This window comes from Pleurodeles waltl, chromosome 5 (genome assembly GCF_031143425.1).
Source record: "Pleurodeles waltl isolate 20211129_DDA chromosome 5, aPleWal1.hap1.20221129, whole genome shotgun sequence".
NCBI lineage: Eukaryota > Metazoa > Chordata > Amphibia > Caudata > Salamandridae > Pleurodeles > Pleurodeles waltl.
The window spans coordinates 656,959,169-656,983,858 of NC_090444.1; the positions used below are offsets into that span (position 1 = coordinate 656,959,169).

Sequence of the window (24,690 nt, forward strand, 5' to 3'; positions counted from 1 at the left end):
CCAACCCGAATAACCCTACCATCCGGTCAGTACAAAAAGTCAGATTTTGTTTCTTCAGGTGCCCTGATTCTTTACGTTTGTCAAATAGGAGTGATAGAGAAGATGGCCTTTTACCATTAATCTCCACCTTGAGTCTAGCTCCTGCACTCTATTTGCAAGTAAAAGAGCATCAAAAATTCTTATTGATGAGATTCCACCTCAAAACTATTCACTTTTTGATGGCTTTCCCCACCCAGGGTACATGGTTTTCTTCACTTCACCCCTGCCCGTGTGATGGCACCACAGCACAAAGCACAATGCACAATGCATTTTACCTTATTCTGTTCCCTCTGTAACTTGCACAGGAAATTGCTTCTACGCCCAGTAGTGAGAATTGCTGAGATTAGGTCTTATGAGCTGGCATTTGCATATTTACAATGTTTGGGACGTTTGTAAGTTATCCACGCTGTGCTAGATTTTATAGTACGTTCCTTGTAACTTCACAATAAATATTGAGAGTTGGTTTTATCTGTTCTGCTTTTAAATGAAATTGAAATCGTAGGTAGTAGTTACCTATTTTTATATATTTATGAATATGACTTTTCTATAATTGTGTAGCATCATGTTTTATCTGAACTTTCATGCCTCAACAGAGTAAAGTATTTTGGTGATGGTGGTGATGGTGAGGTAGCTAGCTACAATAAGTTAGTGGATGATGATGAGGAAGGAGAACAGACATCTGGTGTAAAGGAGATTGTTAGAGCCAAGCAAGATAGGAAACAGAACCATAAATTAGGATAAAGGTGATGTGGAATTTAAATGTACTTCAGAGAATTTCTCGCTTCAGAATCGCAGCAGTCTTAGGCTTTTGAGTTTAAACAAAGACAATGTTAAGAGTTTTAGTTCTACCAGCCAATGCTTACCTTTCTGTTTCGATTTCCTTTTGATTTAGAGGAGTTTTTCTTATTTTGAACAATAAGGGCAACTGGAGGTGATTCCACTGGGCATCCATACAGTGAAGCGCGTACCTTTTCGCTGTACCTCTGAAAATCTTCCACCTCAACATCTCTGTCCAACCTGTAGTATGAATGGATAATATTAAATAGCTTGTTTCTGATTGAGTGCTGCAAGACCTATATGTGGCCATGTCAGTATGCTATCATGGACTGTCAAGAATGTTGAATTATTCTTACATCCTATGAAGGTGGATGTGATGGAGAACCATTGTTTCAGGAAGCTTACCATTGTGGAAATGCAACTATTATGAACATGTATTTTCCTAATGATGAAGGGTTAGGATAGGCTTTTGATACAATTTTGATGAAAATACTAAAGATATTAGAAGTCCACAAACCTAAGAAGTGGGCTTATAATGTCACATCTAAGATCATACATTACTTCTGGAAGACAATGTCAGTACCAAGGAGGAACTTTTTGAGCAACATGATATTTTTTTAATGCAACTAGATGGAGGCAGGGTGGCCTTTCATTAAGAAGAAGTTGCAGCATTAATATAAAAATCATAAGGGGACTAAGCTAAATTAATGCCCTCTTGCACCAGCCCATTTTATAGTCTATGGACTAATGTTCCAAACAATGTTAGTAGTCCGATTCATGTTTATTTCAGTTAATTCGCTCTAGGAATTAAGAATTATTTCTTATGCTGGAAGAACATAACCCTTTCACCTCATAATTTGCACCAAAGTTACAAAACTTGTACTACAAATATATGTCCTTATGTTCCAGAAATGCTATACAGTATCACAACCTTACATTAACCACAGTGATCACCCATGTGCCCATGTCAGAAATGTATTCTTCATGCCATATTGAGATTGCTTCTCATAGGTGTGTTGTAACAAGCATAACCATACCCAACACCAAATCTAAGTGTTCCCTCACACTAATACCTCAATTTAAATGCCCTATACAAATCAAGCAACACTAAAGCATCTGGTGCATAGTGAGTTCACACCTCCAATTCCAAAATAAATCACAAAATTTCCTGAATATTCTAGTCCAAAGCACGGATACTTCATAAAGACCAGATCTCTAGAAAACAATTTTATACATAGCACCGTTAGTGCTCCCACACTACCTATTATGGAGGTCCGAAATCTCTCTTTATATAGCGTTACTTCTGCTTGGTGATTATAATCAGGAGTACACAACAAGATATTGTAAGAAGGCAACCACACTGGGGCTATGGAGGGCGTACCATGTGATGTAATGTAGATGTGAGGATGGGGTATATATGATGGAATCCAATATGGCACCTGCATTCCACGCTACATACATGCGGCAACCAGGCGATGTCAGACCTCCGTAATCAGGACAGGGGGTTATGATGAAGACCGACAAATATGGCAATGTTTGTGATTTTCTTTCCAACTCAGTAAGATTTGAATATTTTTACCATACCTTACAAGTCGGATTGTTAGTGGAGCTGGATTGGAATCCATTCTCTATTTATGGCACAATATAACCAACTGTGGACTTGGTAAGCAAATCGCTGCTATGAATCACAACTGGGTGCCTTGGGATAGACTCCTGAGGTATTTAGGAATCGCTGATGGTAATATGTATGACATTTCTACAAAGTCTGGTTGAAGGTCTCTATATGTGAATTCTCTGGGTAGGTCAAAGGTAGGTTTCAGTGTGAATTTTGGATGTTGGATATGGTCACTCCATAGAAGTGTTGTGGAGATGTACTGATGCCTGTATCTAGCAGGCTGTATATTTCTTTTTGATACTTAGTAGAATGTGTGCTTGTGCTATGTCTTTGTATCCTGATGCATTTGGCTCCACCTTTGATCTATTTGTATTTGTACTGGGAAAGAGGAGAGTAGTACCTGGATCTTAGGTTTATCTCAAAAGACTATGCTTGGTGCATGCCATCCTAAATACGACTGTACATTCCAGTGGAATTAGTGAAGTGCATTGAAGGCTGACAATGATGTGATCTTGCACCAATGAATACCCTTGCACCTTGATTCTATATCTGCCTCATTGTTCACATCTGTTTTAAGGGTTGGCATACAAAATCCATTACAGTCGTCAATTACTTAGAGCACCAATTATCTAATAAGCTCCACATAAAACCTAAAGTACAGTCATCTAAGTATTGTTCTGAACATGTCTCGATTCAGGGTTGATCCCTTGGCAAGGCCTTGTTCCTGTATGTCAAATGAGAGCTGTATTTGGACTAGAGTACTAAGATGTCTTGACTTTTGAAACAGGGATGGAACAGTGCTTAGGGGTCTGTATGGCTTTTCTGCTTTCATTTCCTATAATCTCCTATCACCAGAACCTAGGTCTTTGACCTATTAAGCATGGTGTTTATATAGATAAAGCAATCTGAATTGCTTGGAAATGGTTTTACAGTTTCCCAGGTCAGACTTCTAGCATCAGGTCAATCTTGTTGGTGTAAGTATACATTTGAAAGAACAAGTGTTGCTATTCATTGGCTTGGGCAATAGGATGTAAGCCAATATTGAACAATAATGGCTATAGAACAAAACCCTGAGTCACCCAGCAGATTATTCTTTTGTGGATAAGTGAGTACAGCAAATCAACATTTCTAGCTGTGGTGAACATGTGTTGTGTGACAAGAACATGGCGTTGCCACTTATAAGGGGCAAGATGGATAAACTAAAATTATAACAAATTGGTATTAGAAAAACAGTATTTGGATCTCTAAAGATCTTCCTATGAGGATCTAGAACGCCACACTCAAGAACTACCTCCCCCATCTCCTTGACTGCCTTGTGCCTTCTGTTGTAAAAAATAGTGAACATTTGTACAGAAAATGATCAAAGCTTAACCTGCCAAATTAATCAGAGCGGCAGGTTGTCAGTTGTCAATCGAAACACTTCTTTACATTTCCAACCAACTAAGCAACTGTGTTCTATTGCAACAGGAAATGTTGTTATACTGCTTAGTGTGCTTGTCTATGTATCCTGTACTGTCACACTCAGCATATCCTTAAATCACAACACCACAAACTCAGGAAGGACTAGTTGTACCTACCTTGTAGGGGCCTTTCTCACTCAATATGTTTTTATGTGCTCTCTCGTGCCCTTATTTTGCCACACACATTTTAGCCCTATTTTAAACTGTATCATTTATATACTGGTAGTATTCTCATTTAAATTCATGTAACTGTCTCCTAAATGGTTTCACATTTTGTAGAAGAAAACAAAAGGTCCAATGTCGAGTGTCACTAACATTCATCAAACAAACACAAGGAGCTTAGTGAACATCTTGCTTTCAATGAGGATAGAGATGACAACCAGACATACCATGGTAACCACTGGCCAGAGCTTTAAATGTCAAATCTGTGCCTTGGTTGCCGATTGACTTTCAAACAATAGTAGAGTTTCATACCATGATCTCTTTGGCCGGCTTTCTTTCCAAATGTATTCCTTTATCATTATGCAGACTGTGTTTTTCAATGTTTCAATACAAATTCCTAAATACTTATTAACTGTACACAATAAAAACAATTAGAATCTTGCAGTCATTTACACAGAAAGATCATTCTCTAAGCTTGTCTAATTCACAGACTTGCCCCCTTATTAAGTAACTATTTGAGACACCAACGTACCTGGTAAAATAGGCATTGCTAATACATCCAGTGAGGTTGGCATATGCAAAGCCAATGGGAGTCCCACCAAAGTAGTATTTTTTGGCTGTTGTTATTGATGGTTTTGCTTCTGTTTTTTCTTTGTCTTGAACATTTCTGTCTTCTTCGTCCACTACCAACTCATACCTGCAAACAGAAGCCACCATTATAAAGAGCATGATTTCAGAGTGTTTTGTAAAAACAATAGCCAATGTAGAGGCATTTCAAGTTAAGGAAAATTAGAGAAATTAATGTAGTTTCTCAAGGCTTCTTTGTATGAGATAAATGGATACATACACAATAGTTTTGTTTCTACCAAAGAAATGTGTTCTTTGGCAGAAATGTTTCTTCCAAAGTAGCCTAGATTTTATCATGTTTTATTCCATAGAAGGGTGTTGTCTAGTTGTCCTCCCGTTCATAGTTAGACTCACTGAATATCAACAGCAGGATAAACACAAATAACAGCTTTTGAAACAATAAATGACCCAGGAGCAAGATGAGTGCAGAGTAAGAGTAATGGGGCAAAGGGACACATGAATTCTTCTGCCAACGATACAGTAAAATGATGACTTGGAAATTATGGGAAACACAAGTGCCACACAAAAACACAATTCAAAATTAAAATAAAAAAAAACTGACGCTGGTGCTCAACTGTTGCAGCGCTGCCCTTCCAAGAAGAGAAATGTTGGGTTCATACTGACCACAGATAGACACACACACACACACACTCCCCCTATTCCAGGCAAATGGTTCTAGATAGATGTGCAGCCAGGGACATTCTGTGCAAATCCTCACTTTAAATGCATTTGCCATGACTTTATACTTTTTCAATTTAAGGTCTGCATTTACAGAGTTAATAATTGTGAATCCACAACTATTTCCACCCTTTCTCTTTTATCAACTACTCAGATAAAAATATTCACTAAAAATTATTGCAAGCACGTACACAGACTAACATCCTGTAAGATGTTATAAGAAACCATTTTCTAAAACATTGACAGTAACGGAAGTGAACAGAGATCCCATATATTCTGCTGATATAAAGAAAATTTATTGATGGATATACTGTTTGTAAATATATAAAAAAGGAAACATGTGCTTCACAAGAAGAGGATTGAATGGGGAGCTTGTGGTAGGATTCTGTGGTAATCTCCGGTTTGCTGGTGGTTTGGTGGTTTTCAGCTACTTTCTGGTGAATATAAGGGATTAGGAATAAATATAATACCTGGTTGGGGGGGACTGCTTTTTTTCTTCTTGGGAAGGCATTTTTACTGTAAGAATGAGGTCACATGTTTAACCAGTTATATTCGCTACACAAGAAGAGTTGTGCCCTTACAGTTATGAATATATCTCTCTAAAACACTTTAAAATAGTTGTGGGAAAGGTAGGCTTAAGCTTGTAAGAACCTCACACAGCCATAGCTTTACACTAGACTGAGTCATGGCCTAAAGTCTCACATACTTGCTCTTTAATGTATTCACATGCTACATAAGCCCAATTGTTAGCACAAACACATGCTGAAGAAATAACTGTACCTTGTTGGCGTTACTGAAGCGATCACAAAATGGTCCTGGCCATCATTGTAGGGTTTGACTGAGGACTTAACCCGGACATCTTTTACTCTGAAGACCACATCTCCATCTTCCAAGTAAATCGAGAACTCATTGGGCTGCAAAAACACAATATATTTATGTGAATATCCCCTGCACCTTCCTTCGACTCTCAGGTATGGAACTGAATCCTGTAAACATTTGTTTTCAACACACTTCTGTGAATCCTACTGACCTAACTCTACATGAACTTGGTTTCCCTCTCACTGTCAGTCACTTAAAGGCAAGGAAATAGTGACTGGGCTATGTGATCTAGATAAGAAGTTCTCATTAGAGTTTTAGTTGGTCCATGTACCTTCGGTTCAACCAAATTCAGTGTCCAGTATTCATAGATCAATTGAGTTAGAGAACCAGGGGCTAGATGTACTAACATTAGAAATACTGATTTCCTAATTGAGATTATCTCGGACTTGCAATAAAGAAAACAGTACTCGTATTGTTCATATATGTGTTTTACTAAATAGCAATTCCTAGTAGGTCGCAAAGTGACGTACCTCATGAATATTAATGAGGTATATCGCAATTTTAGACCCATTAGGTATTGGCTCCATCAAAGGGATGTTAGTCTGCTTGGGTCAGCAGACCATCATGTCTGTGATTTCTTTATAATAAAGCAATCTTTTTTTTTTTAAAGGCAGCCCAATTTCCTTACAGGAAAACAGGATGTGCTTCAAAAGAGAAAATGAATAGTTTGTTTAATTTTTTATGGGCAGATAGTGGTCTCTTACACCAGTGCCTGCTTTAAAATACATATTTTTAACATTCTTAAAGGGGAAGAGGTCCCGAGGGGACCCTTTTCCATTTGCGAATGAGTTACCATCGCTTTTAAATTGGTGATAAACTATGACTGTTTTGCAACTAGAAAACTGTTGCAAAACAGTAATGCATACCATACTGATTCAATATTTGGAAGGGATGCCCCTTACAAATACTGAAGCAGTATTTGTTTGCAAGCATTTAAAAAGCATTTTTACGGTCGCCAACAGTCCGATTCTGCAAATCGGGCAATATGAGACTGCAAAAATGCTCTGTACATTTGCCCCAAAGTGACCTACATTTTGTAATACCCGTACTAGTCAGAAATGCACAAGTGCTTGACGTTCATGATTTCAGTACATGCTGTTCCCATATACATTTTCATTCAGTCTGTCATAAGCAAGGTTTTCTTACAAGGCAAATAGATTAACGTTATGCAGTACTTCCTTTATTTGTAAAAACAAGCACATATAAAAACTTGGAACCTACACCCATGTTGAGACCCCACAGTCCCATGACCGTTGTTTATTCTTCGGTGACTGCTGCCAAGCCCATTGGTGCTACATTCATACAGCGGATCCTAGTAACTATGAGCGAAACTGAACTTCCCCTTTGACCTAAATAAAAATTATTATTTTCACTTTTAGAAGTGGTGAGTATCAATTTGCTGTATAGTGGTAACAAGAGAAGGAAGATCTCCCTTTTATAGTTTCCTGAGTCTATTTGGACCAGAATGCTTTTATATTATGGATTCCAAATGTACTACAGCTCCATAACCAACAGGTAAAGAAATACCATTATTTATTTATCCGTATTTTGTCTCAGTGCCAAACCTAATGTCTCCACTCTTTTTTTTAAGTGCATCCATAAGCTGTATATTTTGTGTGAATAATGAGTAGTCACCACACACTTCTCAATATACCATGGAAAGGACCTGTTTCAAGAGCCATTGTCCACATGAATCCGTATAGATGTAAAATATTTTGTATTTATTGCCCTGCTGAATTTCTACTTCTAAGGGACTTTTTCTTCAAACATTTTCCAAGTCAGAAGGTAAGCGCTAACTGGGCCCAATCCACTTTGTGTATCCGAATTGCGCTCCATCACAGTCGACCTTTACTTTTGACTTTGCCCCGGTCTAGCATGACCAGATATCCGTGGTTGGCGCTTTTTGCTTTTAAGCACTATCTTGAACCTTAAACTTTAAGAATTCATAACTCCTCTTCTACTGATTGGATTTTTGTTATTTGTTGTCAAACAATTTATTTAAAAAAATCTTTCTTTTTCTAAATTGGGATTTTTATTGTGCTGTATTTTCACATTATTACTGTTTGTGTCCTGCATAAATACTCTACACATTGTCACTAAGTTAAGCCTGTATGCTTTTTGTGCCAAGCTACCCAGGGTTAAGCCCACGTTACTTTATTTACTTTTTGTTGCTTGACTAGGGCTAACAGCTCAGTCAAACAATAACTCAATTTCTCACTGCCACTAAAGTGGTATCCTGAAAGTTCTCCCACCATCTTGTGACTTTGGGGCCCACCTTTCACCCTAAGCACCAAATTGAAGGTAAAGGTGTGGCCTACACAAATTAGGTCAAAAATTCGGGACCATGAGACCTTTCTCTTATTTGGGCCCCGGCAAGTTTTTTTTCAAGAACAGTGTACCCTGGGAGCCAGATCTGTGAAGGCCCAGATGGACCCAAATTTCTCTTCAATGTGCTCTCTCCTCATACTTCAAAAGGCAAAAGGTCTTTCAGTCAGCAACAACTTGCCAGCTCCACCTGGCCTTAAAATATGTCCCCTGAGTGAAATCACATACACAGGGTTCATTCAGGGGGCCTCACTTCAATTGTTCACACCAAAACCTAACATTAAGGAATCTACCCAAAAACATGCTCAGACTACAAACCCTGGCACTGGCAATGTGCCTCAGCCTCACCTCTGCCACGCAGCTCCCTGACACATATTCTCTGACTGTATGTCTTTGGACACAATGCTCTCACTTCTTCTTGCTCACAAAGTACTGAGTTTCTTTGCAGGGAAATCTGAATACATATTTTTTTTTTGTAATCTTAAGATTTTTGTGTCAAGTATGAGAGAAGTGGAGACCTTTGTAAGTCCTTATGGTCCTTGGTTGTATCCGAGAAACATATTTCAATATTCATCTTTCTTATGTCTTCATTTTAATTTTAAATGACCATTGTGCTCGTCCATTTTTTGTTTTGTTTGGCAACATTTCAAGCATTTTTTCAAATTTGTGTGCTTCAGTATATTTGATGAGTTTAGACTATTGGGCTCATAGTTAGTGGTCCACAGGTTTTTCTGGTACAACTTAGGGCATTTTACAGTTCCATGTACAATAGCGTTTAAAGGGTTTGTGATTTATCCCTGTTTTCTGGAAGCTTCTGCATGTAGACATGAGCCTGGATAAAAGAGGGTGCACGTCTATTTTTAACACACCCCTCTGTGGTTTGCAGTTGCTATTCAATGGAGTTGTGCACTGTTCTTTCAGGGGTTCCTTTGGAGGAAGAAACAATGGTGGATGTAGTGGTTTTCTTGTGATGTTGCAATGGCACATTTCTTAGGTGTTGTAGAGCTTAGGTCAATCATTTGGAGGCTGTATGTCAGACTGTCAAAAGAAACAATATAATGACACAAAACTGTCAAGGCCGAAGTATTGGCTACAAAAACATTGTGAAAAGTATGTATATGTGGGTAAGTATGGATTTTCCATTCTTAACTCTGCGTCCATGTACCTCTGTTTTATATGCATTGCCAAGGTACATAAATGTGGATTTTATTGTAGTACACCTATTCATACCTTTCAATACTTACCTTCATTATATTTATGGAGTCAATATTTAAGGCGTGATACTTTTGTATGACAATATTCTACCGACAATAATTTGATACAAAAACCATTTTATGGTTCAAATCTGTTTTATTGATTTCAAGAGAAAAAACAGCTCAGTCAAACAATAACTCAATTTCTCACTGCCACTAAAGTGGTATCCTGAAAGTTCTCCCACCATCTTGTGACTTTGGGGCCCACCTTTCACCCTAAGCACCAAATTGAAGGTAAAGGTGTGGCCTACACAAATTAGGTCAAAAATTCGGGACCATGAGACCTTTCTCTTATTTGGGCCCCGGCAAGTTTTTTTTCAAGAACAGTGTACCCTGGGAGCCAGATCTGTGAAGTCCCAGATGGACCCAAATTTCTCTTCAATGTGCTCTCTCCTCATACTTCAAAAGGCAAAAGGTATTTCAGTCAGCAACAACTTGCCAGCTCCACCTGGCCTTAAAATATGTCCCCTGAGTGAAATCACATACACAGGGTTCATTCAGGGGGCCTCACTTCAATTGTTCACACCAAAACCTAACATTAAGGAATCTACCCAAAAACATGCTCAGACTACAAACCCTGGCACTGGCAATGTGCCTCAGCCTCACCTCTGCCACGCAGCTCCCTGACACATATTCTCTGACTGTATGTCTTTGGACACAATGCTCTCACTTCTTCTTGCTCACAAAGTACTGAGTTTCTTTGCAGGGAAATCTGAATACATATTTTTTTTGTAATCTTAAGATTTTTGTGTCAAGTATGAGAGAAGTGGAGACCTTTGTAAGTCCTTATGGTCCTTGGTTGTATCCGAGAAACATATTTCAATATTCATCTTTCTTATGTCTTCATTTTAATTTTAAATGACCATTGTGCTCGTCCATTTTTTGTTTTGTTTGGCAACATTTCAAGCATTTTTTCAAATTTGTGTGCTTCAGTATATTTGATGAGTTTAGACTATTGGGCTCATAGTTAGTGGTCCACAGGTTTTTCTGGTACAACTTAGGGCATTTTACAGTTCCATGTACAATAGCGTTTAAAGGGTTTGTGATTTATCCCTGTTTTCTGGAAGCTTCTGCATGTAGACATGAGCCTGGATAAAAGAGGGTGCACGTCTATTTTTAACACACCCCTCTGTGGTTTGCAGTTGCTATTCAATGGAGTTGTGCACTGTTCTTTCAGGGGTTCCTTTGGAGGAAGAAACAATGGTGGATGTAGTGGTTTTCTTGTGATGTTGCAATGGCACATTTCTTAGGTGTTGTAGAGCTTAGGTCAATCATTTGGAGGCTGTATGTCAGACTGTCAAAAGAAACAATATAATGACACAAAACTGTCAAGGCCGAAGTATTGGCTACAAAAACATTGTGAAAAGTATGTATATGTGGGTAAGTATGGATTTTCCATTCTTAACTCTGCGTCCATGTACCTCTGTTTTATATGCATTGCCAAGGTACATAAATGTGGATTTTATTGTAGTACACCTATTCATACCTTTCAATACTTACCTTCATTATATTTATGGAGTCAATATTTAAGGCGTGATACTTTTGTATGACAATATTCTACCGACAATAATTTGATACAAAACCATTTTATGGTTCAAATCTGTTTTATTGATTTCAAGAGAAAAAACAAAACATTACAAATCAGCCCTCACCTGCATCCACCGTAGGTCAATGGAGGCATGTATTTGCATTGAAGAGGGATGAGTGGGACAAGGTATTGGGGGAGATGGGAAGTAAGGTAGAACATTAGAACACACAAAGGGGAGGTACTTGACATCTCTTGCGTACATGGTTTACAAAACAGCCACAAATGCGGACCCAACATGCAGATCGAGAAGTGGTAGCAGGTCCTGTAGGTGGGTCACAGTCTGCCTGTGTAAATTGGAGCACTATCAAATATCTTTTACACGAGAGCTCACACAATTCCTGGGAAAGGAAGCTTTTACATGGTCCTCATGTCTTGTCAAAGTGGAGCAGTTTGTGTTCAACAACTTCAGTTAACTTTTCCATACCCAGTAAACCCCAGAGCTTGTACTGTCATTCCAATTTCATCAGGACAGTGTTTCTGCCCCATTTAGCCAGAATGACTTGTTTAGCCACACATAGGGCAAGGGTAATAGCTCGACCCTTCGCCCTGCGCAAGGGGTATGTTAGACCATTTGGGAGAGTTAAGAGTATGTAGCTATGGAACTGTGTTAGGTCTGCTGCATACATCTGATCAATATCTGTCAAGACTTAATTCCAGAAGGTTTGCAGTTTGGGACAGTGCCAAAGGATGTGTGTTAGTGTCCCAGTGTGCCCACATTGTCGCCAACAGTTGTCTGACCCTCCTGGTTCGCACTTGACCAGTCTAGCAGATGTGTAGTACCACTAGTGTACAACATTTAATAATAGTTCTTTGCCACTGGCACTGCAAGCTGATGTTTGCGCCTGATGTAGAATGTCTGCCCATTCTTTTGGAGTAAAGGGACAGACACACTCCAGCTCCCATCGTCCTTGTGCGGAGGATGCAGCTTTATATAGCGGTGTGTTAAGGAATGCATATATGTCATATATGTCAGATAGAAGGCTACTGTCTGTATCCCTGGTGTTGAGTCACCTCTCAAGGGTGTGAGGGTCGACTAGCATGGGGTTTCACATGAGGTTGCATAACCCAGTGCCGTATAACCAGGTATTGCCAATTGGTGCTCGAAGAAAGGCCATAGTCTGATTGAAGCTGGGCAAAGTCCAGAATTCCATTTTGGTCTATGAGATCCCCTATTCTTTTGCAGCTAGCAACTTGCCATTGCAGGAATGATTCATCCTGCAGGGCAGGGCGGAAGTCGGATTCCCTAAAATTAGTGTCTGTGGTGATATACGTGTAGATAAGGACTTTGTACCCTGTCCCATGTGCCTACTGTTGTCTGAAGCACTGAGGAGATATAGACTCCCACTGGCCTGTGTGTTTTAGGGAGCAAGGGTATCTTCCAAATGTGGATCCCTGCTATTGCCTGGTCAAGTAAACACCAGTGTTTCTTAGTCTTGGACAGCCACCATTCTACCATGTAGCGAAGGTGTGCTGCCTGGTAGTAATGGGTTAAGTGTGGAATTCACAGTCCGCATTCTGTCATGGGCCAGTAAGCTTGCTTCCTCGCCATACAGGCCTTTTTCCCTCCCCAAATAAAAGTTTCAGTTAGATTCTGTATCTCTTCAAGAATGTGCAGGGAGGTACTGAAGCGGCAGCATTTGCATCACATATAGTATTTATGGAAGGAGGGTCATTTTGACCGCTGTCAATCGGCCCATCCAGGAGAGTGTGCCCCCCCCGTCCAGGATTTAAGGTCCGACTTGGCGGTGAAAAGGAACACCGCATTATTGTGCTTGGCTGTTTTCTCCAGTGTAGAGTGTATTTGTAGACACAGGTTAGGGACTCCCTGCACGCCCCACTTGAAGGGGAAGAGTTGGCTAACGTGTTGTTGGTCTGCCTGTGGAATGGTAAGGCTCAGTATTTGTGTCTTCAGGAGGTTGACTTTAAAACTGGAGATTTTTCCGAACGCCTCCAATTCCAAAAGCAATGGGAGGGAGTGACATAAGGGAGATCATGATGTCATCTCCATATGTAGCTACTTTGTTATCCCTGCCTGCCATAGTGATGCCCACTATCTGGTGGTTATATTCCATATAGTTATGGTTCCATATATAAAGCAAAAAGAAGAGGGGTCTTATGCCATGTGTTTTTTTTCGAAGAAGTGTGAAAACACTCCATTCACACTGACCTGTGCCCTTGGACCCGCGTAACTACACCACACCCATCTCTGAAAGTGTGAGCCAAGGCCAATCTTACCCAATACTAATTGGAGATATAGCCTGAAAGTAGGAGTGCCGGTGTATGTGAGCATTGGACTTTCTCTATGAGGTGGCAGAGGCGCTCAGTTTTTTCTCTGCAGCACCTTTCAGGTATGAAGCCCACTTGATCAGGGCTTATAGAGCCCTGCATATAGGGAGCTAAGCGTGCTGCTAATATGGTGGTGAAACTTTTACCGTCTACATTCAATAAGGATATGGGGCAGTAAGAAGTACAAAATGCGAGGTCCTTCCCTGGGTCGGGAATCACTGTGGTGATGGCATTTCTCATTGTATCTGTTAGGGTCCCTAGAGGTTGTACAGACAAGTTAGTATGGGAGCTTATGTTGTGCAAAGCGCTTGTAGAAGTCAAAAGTATAGCCCTCCTGGCCAGGCACCTTGATGGTGGCAGCCTTGCTATAGCTGACAGTACCTCCTCAGTGTGTCTATCCATGTGAAAGGAGTCATCAGCGGCTATGCAGTCTATTGGCAGGGTGGCAACATAATGGAATACATCCTCTTTATTCGGAGTCTCTGCTGTATACAGTGTGGTATAAAAATACTCAAATGCCTGTGCAATTTGGGAATCCTGATGTATTGTGCCTTCTTGCCCCCACCTCAGATTCAGTTACCCTGTGTCTGACAGCCTGGGCTCGTAGGTGATACACCAGAGGGCGTCCTGCCTTTTTCCCTCCTGCACAGAATTTTTGTTTGAGGCATAATAGCACATATTCTGCCTTTTCAACATCCAGGGCTCGAAGTTTGTTGCGCTTCCGTGTGTTGTCATCCCAGCTTGTGAGAACCTGAATGTTTATGGTCCTCCTCAAGGTCCTCTACTCAGCCCTCGATTTGAAGTCTCTTTTCTCTTCTTTCCTTAGTATACCTGACAGAGATGGCTATAAATGTGCCTCAAATGACTGCCTTCAAGGTGTCCCAAAATAAGGCCTTCGAAGTATCCGGGGTATCATTGGTTTCTAGATACATGTGTATTGCGGTGGCGATTTCAGTGGTAACCGAGTCGCATTGTAAGAGCTTGGCGTTAAGACGCCATGAGCCAGATTGGTGTGGGGCAAATGAAGCATGTAGGTTTATGGATGTGAGAGAGTGATCAGAAAGGGTGACAATCCCTATTTCGATGTCTGTGATTGCTGCGGTCAGGCGTGGAGACGTGAGGAAGAGATCTAGGCCCTCATTATGAACGTGGCGGTGTGGGCAACCATGCCGGCGGTGGCAGGAAATCCCGCCAGCCGGCATGGCTGCCCACACCACCACATAATGAAGCCATGGAGGGCCGCCATAGGTGGCCCTCACCCACCGCCAGGCTGCCTCCGTCAGGCAGTCTGTCAGTGGACGGTATCATTATCCAACAGGGCAGCGCTGCTGCCCCTTGGATAATGATCCCTTTGCCTCCAGCCTTTCCCTGGTGGGTTTCCCTGCCAGGGAAAGGCTGGTGGAAGGGGTGCACCGGGGCACCCCTGTGGGCCCCTGCACTACCCATGCACTTGGCATGGGCAGTGCAGGGGCCCCTGTGCAGTGCCCCATCAAGCAGGTCACTGCCCGATTTACGGGCAGTGATCTGTGCGATGGGTGCAGCTGCACCTGCCGCACAGAGACATTGACGGTGGCTCCAAGTGGAGCCGCCGGCAATGTCCCGGCCAGGCATTCCTCTGGGCCGGGCGGGCGGAAACAATGTTTCTGCCCGCCGGCTAGAGGAATGTTCATTACACGGCCGGCTGGGTTCTAGGGGAGCTAGCGGTCACTGGAAAGAGCGTCAGCATGAACACGGGGTGTAAACCGGCGTGTTCATAATGAGGGCCCTAGTCTAGTATATGTTTGATGTGCCACTGAATAGAACGTGTACGCTCTTTGAATGGGATGGTGTATACACCATAAATCTACAAGGCCCATGACTTTTAAACATTGAAGCCCAGCTAAGGTAAATGCCCCTGTTTGTCCCAGTCTTTGGGATGATCAATCTATGAGGGTGTCGGGTACTAGATTAAAATCTACTCCTATTATTGTCAGTGTCAGACAATGGCATCACTCAACCCATAGTGTCCATGAGAAAGGGTTCCTGGTGGTCACTGTGAGGGCATAAGAGTGCAGGGTAATACGGAGCAAGAGCATCCTGTTGGGTATTTCTACTTGTGTGTGGAGAACATGACCCAGGAAGTGTGTGGCTAAAAGAAGGGCCACTCCTGGTCGCTTCTGCAGACTTGAGGAGAAGAACTGCCTATCAAAGAAGCGGGAGTGCAAGCGGGGCCAGTAATCTTCAGAAGGTGGGTCTCTTGAAGAAGATATATGTTGCATCTGGATTCTCTGAGTGGGGAAAGGTGCCAGTCATTTCACAGGGATGCTAACTGCTAAGGCCTCTAGTAGTGAGGCTAAGTATTTGATCATGTTACTGGGCATCTAACTTTGACGGGTCCACTGGCGAGAACGGTAAGAATAAAGCCTTGGAGTCGCATGAGCAGTCGCGGCTCGCTGCACTCAAGTGGGGAGGGTGCGGTGCACAAGGTGGGGCACAATTTATTTTTTTTTAAACGTACCTGCACTCTGCTGCGCTGCTCTGCTGCTCCGCTCCTCCATCTCCTCTGCTGCCTGCAGGCACAGGCTCCCAGCCTGCCCTGCGGCCAATCTTGATGCTACGCAAAGCAGAATCAGGATTGGCTGAGAGCCCTCAACCAGGGCGCTACCAGACAGGCTCTCTCGGCCCGGCAACTGGGCAGTGTGCCTTGGGGGAGAGTAATCAACGAGGGTGAGTTTAAAGCTAAGGGGGGGGTGCCAAAACCTAAGATAGAGTGTGCCTCCTCAAGGGTACGAACAGCATGAGTCTTCTTATTCCAGACAAATATAAGTTGAAAGGGATGGCTCCATTTGTATTGAAGCCCTTGTTCGCTGAGGAAAGTTGTGGCTGGGCTCAGTGCCAGGCGCTGCTGGAGTGTGATTGGAGACAGGTCCTGGAAGATGTCAAGTTTCATCCCCTCAAAGGCGATAGTGGTGTTATCTTGGACAGCTGCCATGATGAGTTCCTTTTGTTTATAGTAGTGAAAGCAGGTAAGAATGTGCACCGGGGGCCTTGGCTGGCTTGCCCGCTCTGTGGGTGCATTCTAATTAAATGTCTTTGTCCATCAACTTTGGTGCTACCTGATAGAACAGTCTCACCACAAAGTCCTCCAGTTTAACTGTGTCTGCCTGCATAGATGCTACTTTGATGAGGATGTTGGAGCGGTGAGACCAATTTTCAAGGTCTTCCAGGCAGAAGAGTAAGTCTTAATTTCTGTCCCGGAGCTCCAGCAGCTCTCAACGGTAATCGTTGGGCTCCTCCTCTTCCTGGTCTGCTGATGGCTCCAGCATGTCCAGCAGTTGTCCTGTTTCACCCATATGTTTCTTAAATTCTTTGACATAAGTTGCCATGCCATGTTTAAGTGCTGCAATGTCATCTCTCAGGGTCCCAAAGAGATGTACCATGAAGTTACCACTCGCAGGCTCCACAGTCATCAGGTCTTCAGTGTCAGATACAGCTGTCATAAGGGACATGCTTGGCGGTGTGTCTGGGAATTGCTAACATTTCTTAAAAGGAAGCTTGCTTAGTGTGTCTTTCAAGGTTGTGTACTTCTTTGAGCAGTACATGATCATGTTGCAAAGTGAGACTGGTCTTTCTAAGGACTGTGGGCTAATCCCTTGTGAAACTTTGTCCTGAGGGCCGACCTGTGAACTCTGGTTTATGACATTGAGGCTCTGCCTTGGCAGACAGCAGTAAGAAATGTTTGTGCCACCTAGACCCAGGATCCTTATGCCAGCTGCTGTCCGGGCATACTCAGTGGTGATGAGGCCTCCTGAATTAGCGCAAGGGCCCACGCTCTGGTGCCTTGAAAGAATTACTATTAACAAGTGGAGCTTCTCCATGCTGGAATAGCTAAGTGGAGGAGGATTGATGCGAACAGCAATTTGCGCTGCTGTTCTGGGCCTGGAAGTCGTTCACATGTCGCCCCAGGTGGGAAGAAACTGATCTCAATCCCTGTGCCTCTGTAAAGACACTGGACTAGCTGGGTCAAAGTATGGCAACTTTCACAAAGGTGGCCAGCAATAAATTGGACATAAATATTGAGTGCGCCATTGAGTCTCATTTGATGTCCCCTTTAATTTCATATCTTTCATAACATAGTTAGCCTCTGCCAGACATTAGATGGATAGGAGGGCCATCCCTCAACTCTGCAATTACCTTTCAATGCTACTTAACTTCCCTTGGTACCTCAGTACCATATACTAGGGATTTATAAGTAAGTCAGCACACGCCAATTGGGGGTACCCAATTAAATATCCCATTTTGAAAGGGGAAAGAACATTGTCACTGATGTCTGGACAGCAAGGCTCAGTGCACTCTCAGAGTTCAAAAGCCAGCAGCTAGTAGTCCAAACATGAGGCAAAAAGTTGTGGGAAGCCTGCAAAAAGCCGGTTTTCTTACACCCACATTTTGGACATGGCTTTTTTGGCACCTTTAGCATTGCTTCCTAGGGTCCCGGACTGGATGAGCACCACTTGGATGGTAGGACTCACTTCAGGTAGGGATTCAGGTGCAGGGTTCAAGTTGTTGGAACTTTTTGTGTCACTGTAGATCAGAACAGGAGACCAGCCAACCAGTGCTTGGAGTCAATTCAGTAGTCTTGGGTTCAAGGAGCAATGTTGTCCTGCGACAGCAGAGCAGTCCTCTAAGAGTTCAAGGCAAGCTTCAAACAGCAGGGCTCTGGCAGCAGAAGATCAGTTCTCTGGCATATAAGGCAGGATTTCTGAGTGTCCTCTGCAGGTCCAGGAGTGAACATTAGAGGAGGTATGATGGCACTAGTTTTGTACCTAGTGCCAGCTTTTAAATAAAAGAAACATCTAGAGTTTTCCCCACACATTTGGGTCTGGAATTTACTTCCTTTCTGCCCAGGATCCAAGCGGTCTACGGTGACAAATGACTGGTGTGAAGTTCACTGTGAGTGTGATGAAGCTGCTCCTTTGAAATATAAGTGGGTAGGGAAAAGCTCCTTCCCTCCCATCCTGCTAACACGCAATGCCTATTTGCCTCACTTTCTGAGATGAATGTGCAAAGACCAACTGCCACTCTGATCACAGTCATGAGACCCAGGACACAGGCTGCAGGCAACAATGGTTAGGACAAGAAAATGCCAACTATGTAAATGTGGCACTTTTAGATTTGTGACTTAAAATCCAACTTCACCATTAAAGAGGATTTTAAATTACAATTATTTTGAGACCAAATATGACATTTCTACCTGTTCCCAAACATAATTAATCATTTAATAAATGTAGCAGGATAACCCAATGTTATTCTGTGGGAGAGGTGGTCTCACAATGGCGAAAACAAATTCAGGAGTTTTTCACTACCTGAACAGGTACAACTTAAAAGTACATGTCTAACTTTTTAGATATACTGCACCTTGCCCTATGGACTACTCCTGCCTACTTTAGAGATAATTTATATGTACTAAAACATGAGTTTTAGGCCTGGCCGAAGGTGGACATGTACATTTAAGTTTTACATGTCCTGGTGGTGAAAAACTCACAAATTCGTATTTCACTATCGCATATGATAACATTGGATTACCTTACTGCATTTAAAAAGTGATAATACTTGATTGTGATGTTTACATGTGATATTTACACTAAAAATGAATTGCGCTTTAAAACTCACTTTACTGGTAAAGTCAGATTTTAAGTCCCAATTCTGATAATGCCACTTAAAAAAAAATTACATTTTCGTGTCCTAACCATTTGGTGCCTGCAGTTTATTCCTCGGTCACGTGACTAGGTGTAGTTGGCAGTCTGCCTTTGTTTGTTCCTCCCAGGCATTCTCACAAAAAGGAGGATCTGGGTGTTGGCAGGATGGGCCATCCTGACTTGATGGCAGGGGTGAGGCTGTCACTTGTCACAATTGCATTTCAAAGACACTGCCTCAACCTACACAAAAAGAACCTCATAAGCCTTTTGTGACTCCAGACCAAGTAAAGTCTAGAAAATGTCCCACTTTGAAGCAAGCACCAGGTATAAATATTGAAACCTCTAACCAAGTCTTCAGATCACATCAGGACCTGTGGAAGACTCAGAAAGAGGGCTGCTCTGCGTCCCTGCTGCTAGAAGGACAATTCTGCTGCCCTGCTGTAAGAGATACTGCCCTGCTTCCTCAGAAAAGGAAGGCTGCACCCAGAACCACCTTAGTAATTCCATGAGCTATGTGACTAGACTCCTGTAGTGAGCTACAGGTACATACCAAGCTCCATAGACCTCTGCTGGAGTGAGTCCTGATCCCCAGGAGACACCGTCAGGTCCTGGACCCTTGGCTGGCATCAGAGTGTACTCTTCCTGGCCCAACTGTAGCTTTCCTCAGAACTGATGTGACTCGGCGCAACTTGATCCAGCATGACGTAGGATCTCACATTGCACATTCACAGCTCCTCATCAGAACTGGCACAGCGTGATGCAACTTGATGCAGGATCTTGCATTGCAGTTCCTCATCAGAACCGACGGGGCACGATGCAACCCTACGCAGAGCCTCACATTGCAGCCCTCACACCTCATCAGAACCAATGCTTTATCAGTCGAACTAACCTGGCCCCTGTATCTGACACGCACTCCTTCTCAGTCAGTCTGAACTTGTGACTTCATCATTGTCTGGCACAGCCAGAAAACCACAGTTGGCACTTTGTGCTTTTAGGTACAATATTTACTTTAAAACTTGCATATCTCTGGTTCTACTGATTATTTTGTGCCATTTTGGTGTCAAATAATTTATTTAATTTTACTCTAGTTTCATAAATTGGTGTCATATTTTTTTCCTGCATTGTGTTTTCACTTTATTGCTGTTTCTCTGCTGCAAAAATACTTTACACATTGCCTCTAAGTTAAGCTTGACTGCTTGTGTGCCGATCTACCAGAAGGTTAACCATGGGTTAATTTACTGACTATTTATGATTTATCCTGACAAGGAATATGGCTGTTGCCAGTGAAGGGCTCACACCCTGCTCAATCAACAACTCAATTTCTCACAGTTAATATGTTTGGATTTAAATAACAAATATTTGACAGGGGAAACAGCCTTTTCTATGCGGCTGAAGTGATGTGTAGTGTAGCCACGCAAGCGGCAGCAAGCTTGCCAGAACCACGCATGTGCCTGAACCACGCAAATGCGTGAGTAAGGCACCATGCATATGCATGGTTCAGGCACACAGCACAACAGCTGGGAGAGGGACCTGGCGGCCGGGTAAGTGGGGCTGTGGCAGGTGGGCGATTGTTAAGGACAGGGTAGGGTAGGTTTTAGAGTTCAGGGCAGGGGTGGGTGTGGGGTAGTTTTTAGGACAGGGTGGAGTAGGTTTTAGGGTTCCAGGTGGGGGCAGGGTTTGGGTTAGTTTTTAGGACAGGGTGGGGTAAGTTTTAGGGTTCAAGGCAGGGGCGGGAGGTCGTGGTAGTTTTTTGAACACGGCAGGGTAGTTTTTAGGACAGGGTAGGGTAAGTTTTAGGGTTCAGGGCAGGGGGCATGGACATCATGTAGTGGTCGCAGCTGTGACCCCTGGCACTATCTTTGCGACCCCTGGCCTCACATTAAGTGCCAGGAACAAAGTGGCAGCTGTCCTTATGGTCGTAAGTTGGGACTCCACTGTTCTTGTTTTTTGTCAACTTTTTTTTACAATAATAATGCATAACAATATATTATTCACTATTTGTGTAATAGTAATAGAGTACAGTTAGTTGGAATATGCCCTTCCTTGGCAGATGAGGTAAATAAAAAATGCTTTTAAATGTATGATGTGTGCATGCTTATGGGTGAGTGTGTTTACGTGAGAGAGAGTATATGCAAGTGTGTATTTGTGTGTATGTGTAAGTATGTGTGTGTGAGTGAAAGTGGAGGTTAAAGGGCATGTGATGTCACTTATGCTACCCCTGGCATTTCGGTGAATTGACATCCATGGTGGGTGTTCATGGTAGTTTTTAGGATGGGGAGGGTAGGTTTTAGGGTCAGGCGGGGTGTCTGGGTACATCTAGGACTAGGTTAGGTAGTTGTTAGGACAGGGTAGGTTTTAGGGTTTGGGTGCGGTGTTGGGGTATTTTTTAGGACAACGCAGGGTAGGTTTTAGGGTTCTCGGAGGGGGTGGGAGTGGTAGGGTAGTTTTAGGACAGGGTTAGGTAGTTTTTAGGACAGGATAGGTTTTAGGGTTTAGGGCGGTGTCAGGGTAAGTTTTAGGACAGGGTGGGGTAGGTTTTAGGGTCCAGGATGGGGACGGGGGGTCGGGTAGTTTTTAGAACACGGTGGGCTCGTTTTTAGGACAGGGTAGGTTTCAGGATTCAGGACGGGGGTTGGGTTCGTTTTTAGGACAGGGTCGGGGCGTTTTTAGAACAAGGTGGGGTAGGTTTTAGGGTTCAGGGCAGGGGATCGTGGTAGTTTTTAGGACAGGGTGGGGTAGTTTTTAGGACAAGGTAGGTTTTAGGGATTAGGGCGGCTGGGGTCAGGGTAGTTTTTAGGAGAGGGGAGGGGAGGGTTTAGGGTGGAGTTGGAGGGGTCGGGTAGTTTTGGGACAGGGCGGGGTAGTTTTTAGGACATGGTAGGTTTTAGTGTTTAGGGCAGGGTGGAGGGTAGGTTCTAGGGTTTAGGTAGGGGGCTGGGGTAGTTTTTAGAACAGGGTTAGGTAGTTTTTAGGACAGGGTAGGTTTTAGAGTTTAGGGCGGGGTCAGGGTAGTTTTTAGGAGAGGGCAGGGTAGGTTTTAGGGTTCACAGTGGGGGCGGGTTGGTCGGGTTAATTTTTAAATTTTAAATTTTAGAACAGGGTGGGCTAGTTTTTAGGACAGGGTAGGTTTTAGGATTCAGGACGGGGGTTGAGTTAGTTTTTAAGACAGGCTGGGGTCATTTTTTTAACAGGTTGGGGTAGGTTTTAGGGTTCAGGGCAGGGGATCGGGTAGTTTTTAGGACAGGGCGGGGTAGTTTTTAGGACAGGGTGGGGTCATTTTTAGGACAAGGTAGGTTTTAGGGCGGGGTCAGGGTAGTTTTTAGGAGAGGGCGGTAGGGTTTAGGGTGTAGGGTGGAGTTTGGGGGGTCGGGGTAGTTTTGGGACGGGGTAGTTTTTAGGACATGGTAGGTTTTAGGGTTTAGGGTGTGGTGGGGGGTTGGGGTAGTTTTTAGGACAGGGAAGGGTAGGTTCTAGGGTTCAGGGAGGGGGTCGGGTAGTTTTTAAGAAAGGGTGGGATACTTTTTAGGACAGGGTAGGCTTTAGGGTTCAGGGTGGAGGCAGGGGTCGGGTAGTTTTTGGGACTGGGTGGGGTCGGTTTTGGGATTCAGGGCGGGGGTCAGGGTTGGGGTAGTTTTTAGGACAGGGTGGGGTCGTTTTTAGGACATTGTAGGTTTTTTGGGTTAGGGCAGGGGGGTCGGGTATTTTTTAGGACAGGGTTGGGTATTTATTAGGACAGGGTAGGTTTTAGGGTTTAGGGCAGGGGTTGGGGGTAGTTTTTAGGACAAGGCAGGGTAGCATTTAGGGTTTAGGGAGGGGATGAGGGGTTGGCGTAGCTTTTAGGACAGGGCAGGGTAGGGTTTAGGTTTGAGGGCGACGGCAGGGGCTTGGGGTAGTTTTTAGGACATGGTGGGGTTGTTTTTAGGACATGGTAGGTTTTAGGGTATAGTGTGGGGTAGTTTTTAGGACAGGGCAGGGTAAGTTTTAGTACAGGGCAGGGTAGCTTTTAGGGTTTAGGGCGGAGGGGTCAGGGTAGTTTTTAGGACATAGCAGAGTAGATTTCAGGGTTTACGGCGGAAGGGTCAGAGTAGTTTTTAGGACAGGTTGGGGTAGGTTTTAGGACAGGGTAGGTTTTAGGGTTTAGGGCTGGTATGAGAGGGTTGGAGGCAATTTTGTATGTTGATTGAAAAAAAGGGGGCCTTCAAATTGGATCTTCTTTCTGAGCAGGATGAATGTTCAGCTTCTGAGTTTTTTATTTGGAACTGGGTCTGAGAGTCATCGGAATAGATGAGGTTGCTCACTTTTAGACAGGTCACACACCTTACACGTTTCTCCCAATTGCAGTGATCCCACGGGTGTTGTTGTGGTTTGGGAGGCTCATGGAGACTATAGTGCTGGCCACTTTATTGTGGAAATCACAAGTGTGGTTTCTAACTGTGAGGGAGATGTTAGTGACTATCCTGTTTTCTGGAGATATTATTAGGCAAAACAGGGAGATTCGCGGATTGATAGCACAGAAACGTCAATAGTTTTTGTATGCAGTATTACAAAAGAATCTGATCGATTCATGGGCACCAGGAATTTCAAAGGCATATAGGCTGTCATGGCAGATATGTATTAGTTTGTGCGAACAGGAAGTTGACCCAGTTGGAGTTGAAGTAATAAGGCCCATATTTATACCTTTTTTGCGCCGCATTTACATAATTTTTTTACGCAAACGCGGCGCAAACTTACAAAATACAATTATATTTTGTAAGTTTGCGCCACTTTTGCGTCAAAAAAATTACGCAAATGGGGTGCAAAAAAAGTATAAATACGGGCCTAAGTGCGCTGATTTTTTTGGCTCAATTATTTGGGGACGTGTGTCTTTTAGAATGCTGAACCTTTTTACAGACCGCAGTTTCAGCAGTGAATGGTGTTTTAGTTAGACAAAAAGCATTTGTTAAGCTCAGTTACGGAACATTGGGTTGGTAATATTGCCTAATGAGATTTACATATGGCTGTGGGATGTGTGTTGATTTTCTTCCCACAGTGCTGTAGAACATCTGCATTTTGTACACAAAAATCATAGATCATATTTTCATTTCTTGGTCACAGAAATGGGTAACTTCTGGCGTCTTTCTATATTTTTCTTATTTGATTTCCACACTGTTATTTTATCTTAGGCTCTTTTCCTAAGTAGTGCCTCATGCAAGAAAGCTTGCCTACATACACAAGAATTGCTGGCCTCCAGCCTAATTTAGGCCCATATTTATACTTTTTTTGCGCCGCGTGTGCGCCACTTTGTAAGTTTGCACCGCTTTTGTGTCAAAAAGTGACGCAAATGCGG

The 24,690-nt window shown here is 43.0% G+C and overlaps 1 protein-coding gene across 1 annotated transcript in view; it reads right to left on the reverse strand.

The window, feature by feature from the left end:
* LAMA4 (laminin subunit alpha 4) overlaps positions 1-24,690 on the reverse strand; it is a 557,086-nt gene that overhangs the window by 83,511 nt on the left and 448,885 nt on the right. The window contains exons 30-32 of the mRNA XM_069234539.1: positions 6,139-6,272; positions 4,586-4,750; positions 903-1,056 (exon numbers count right to left, since the gene is read on the reverse strand). Coding sequence (XP_069090640.1) covers positions 903-1,056; positions 4,586-4,750; positions 6,139-6,272 — 453 coding nt within the window. The remainder of the gene's footprint in view (positions 1-902; positions 1,057-4,585; positions 4,751-6,138; positions 6,273-24,690) is intronic.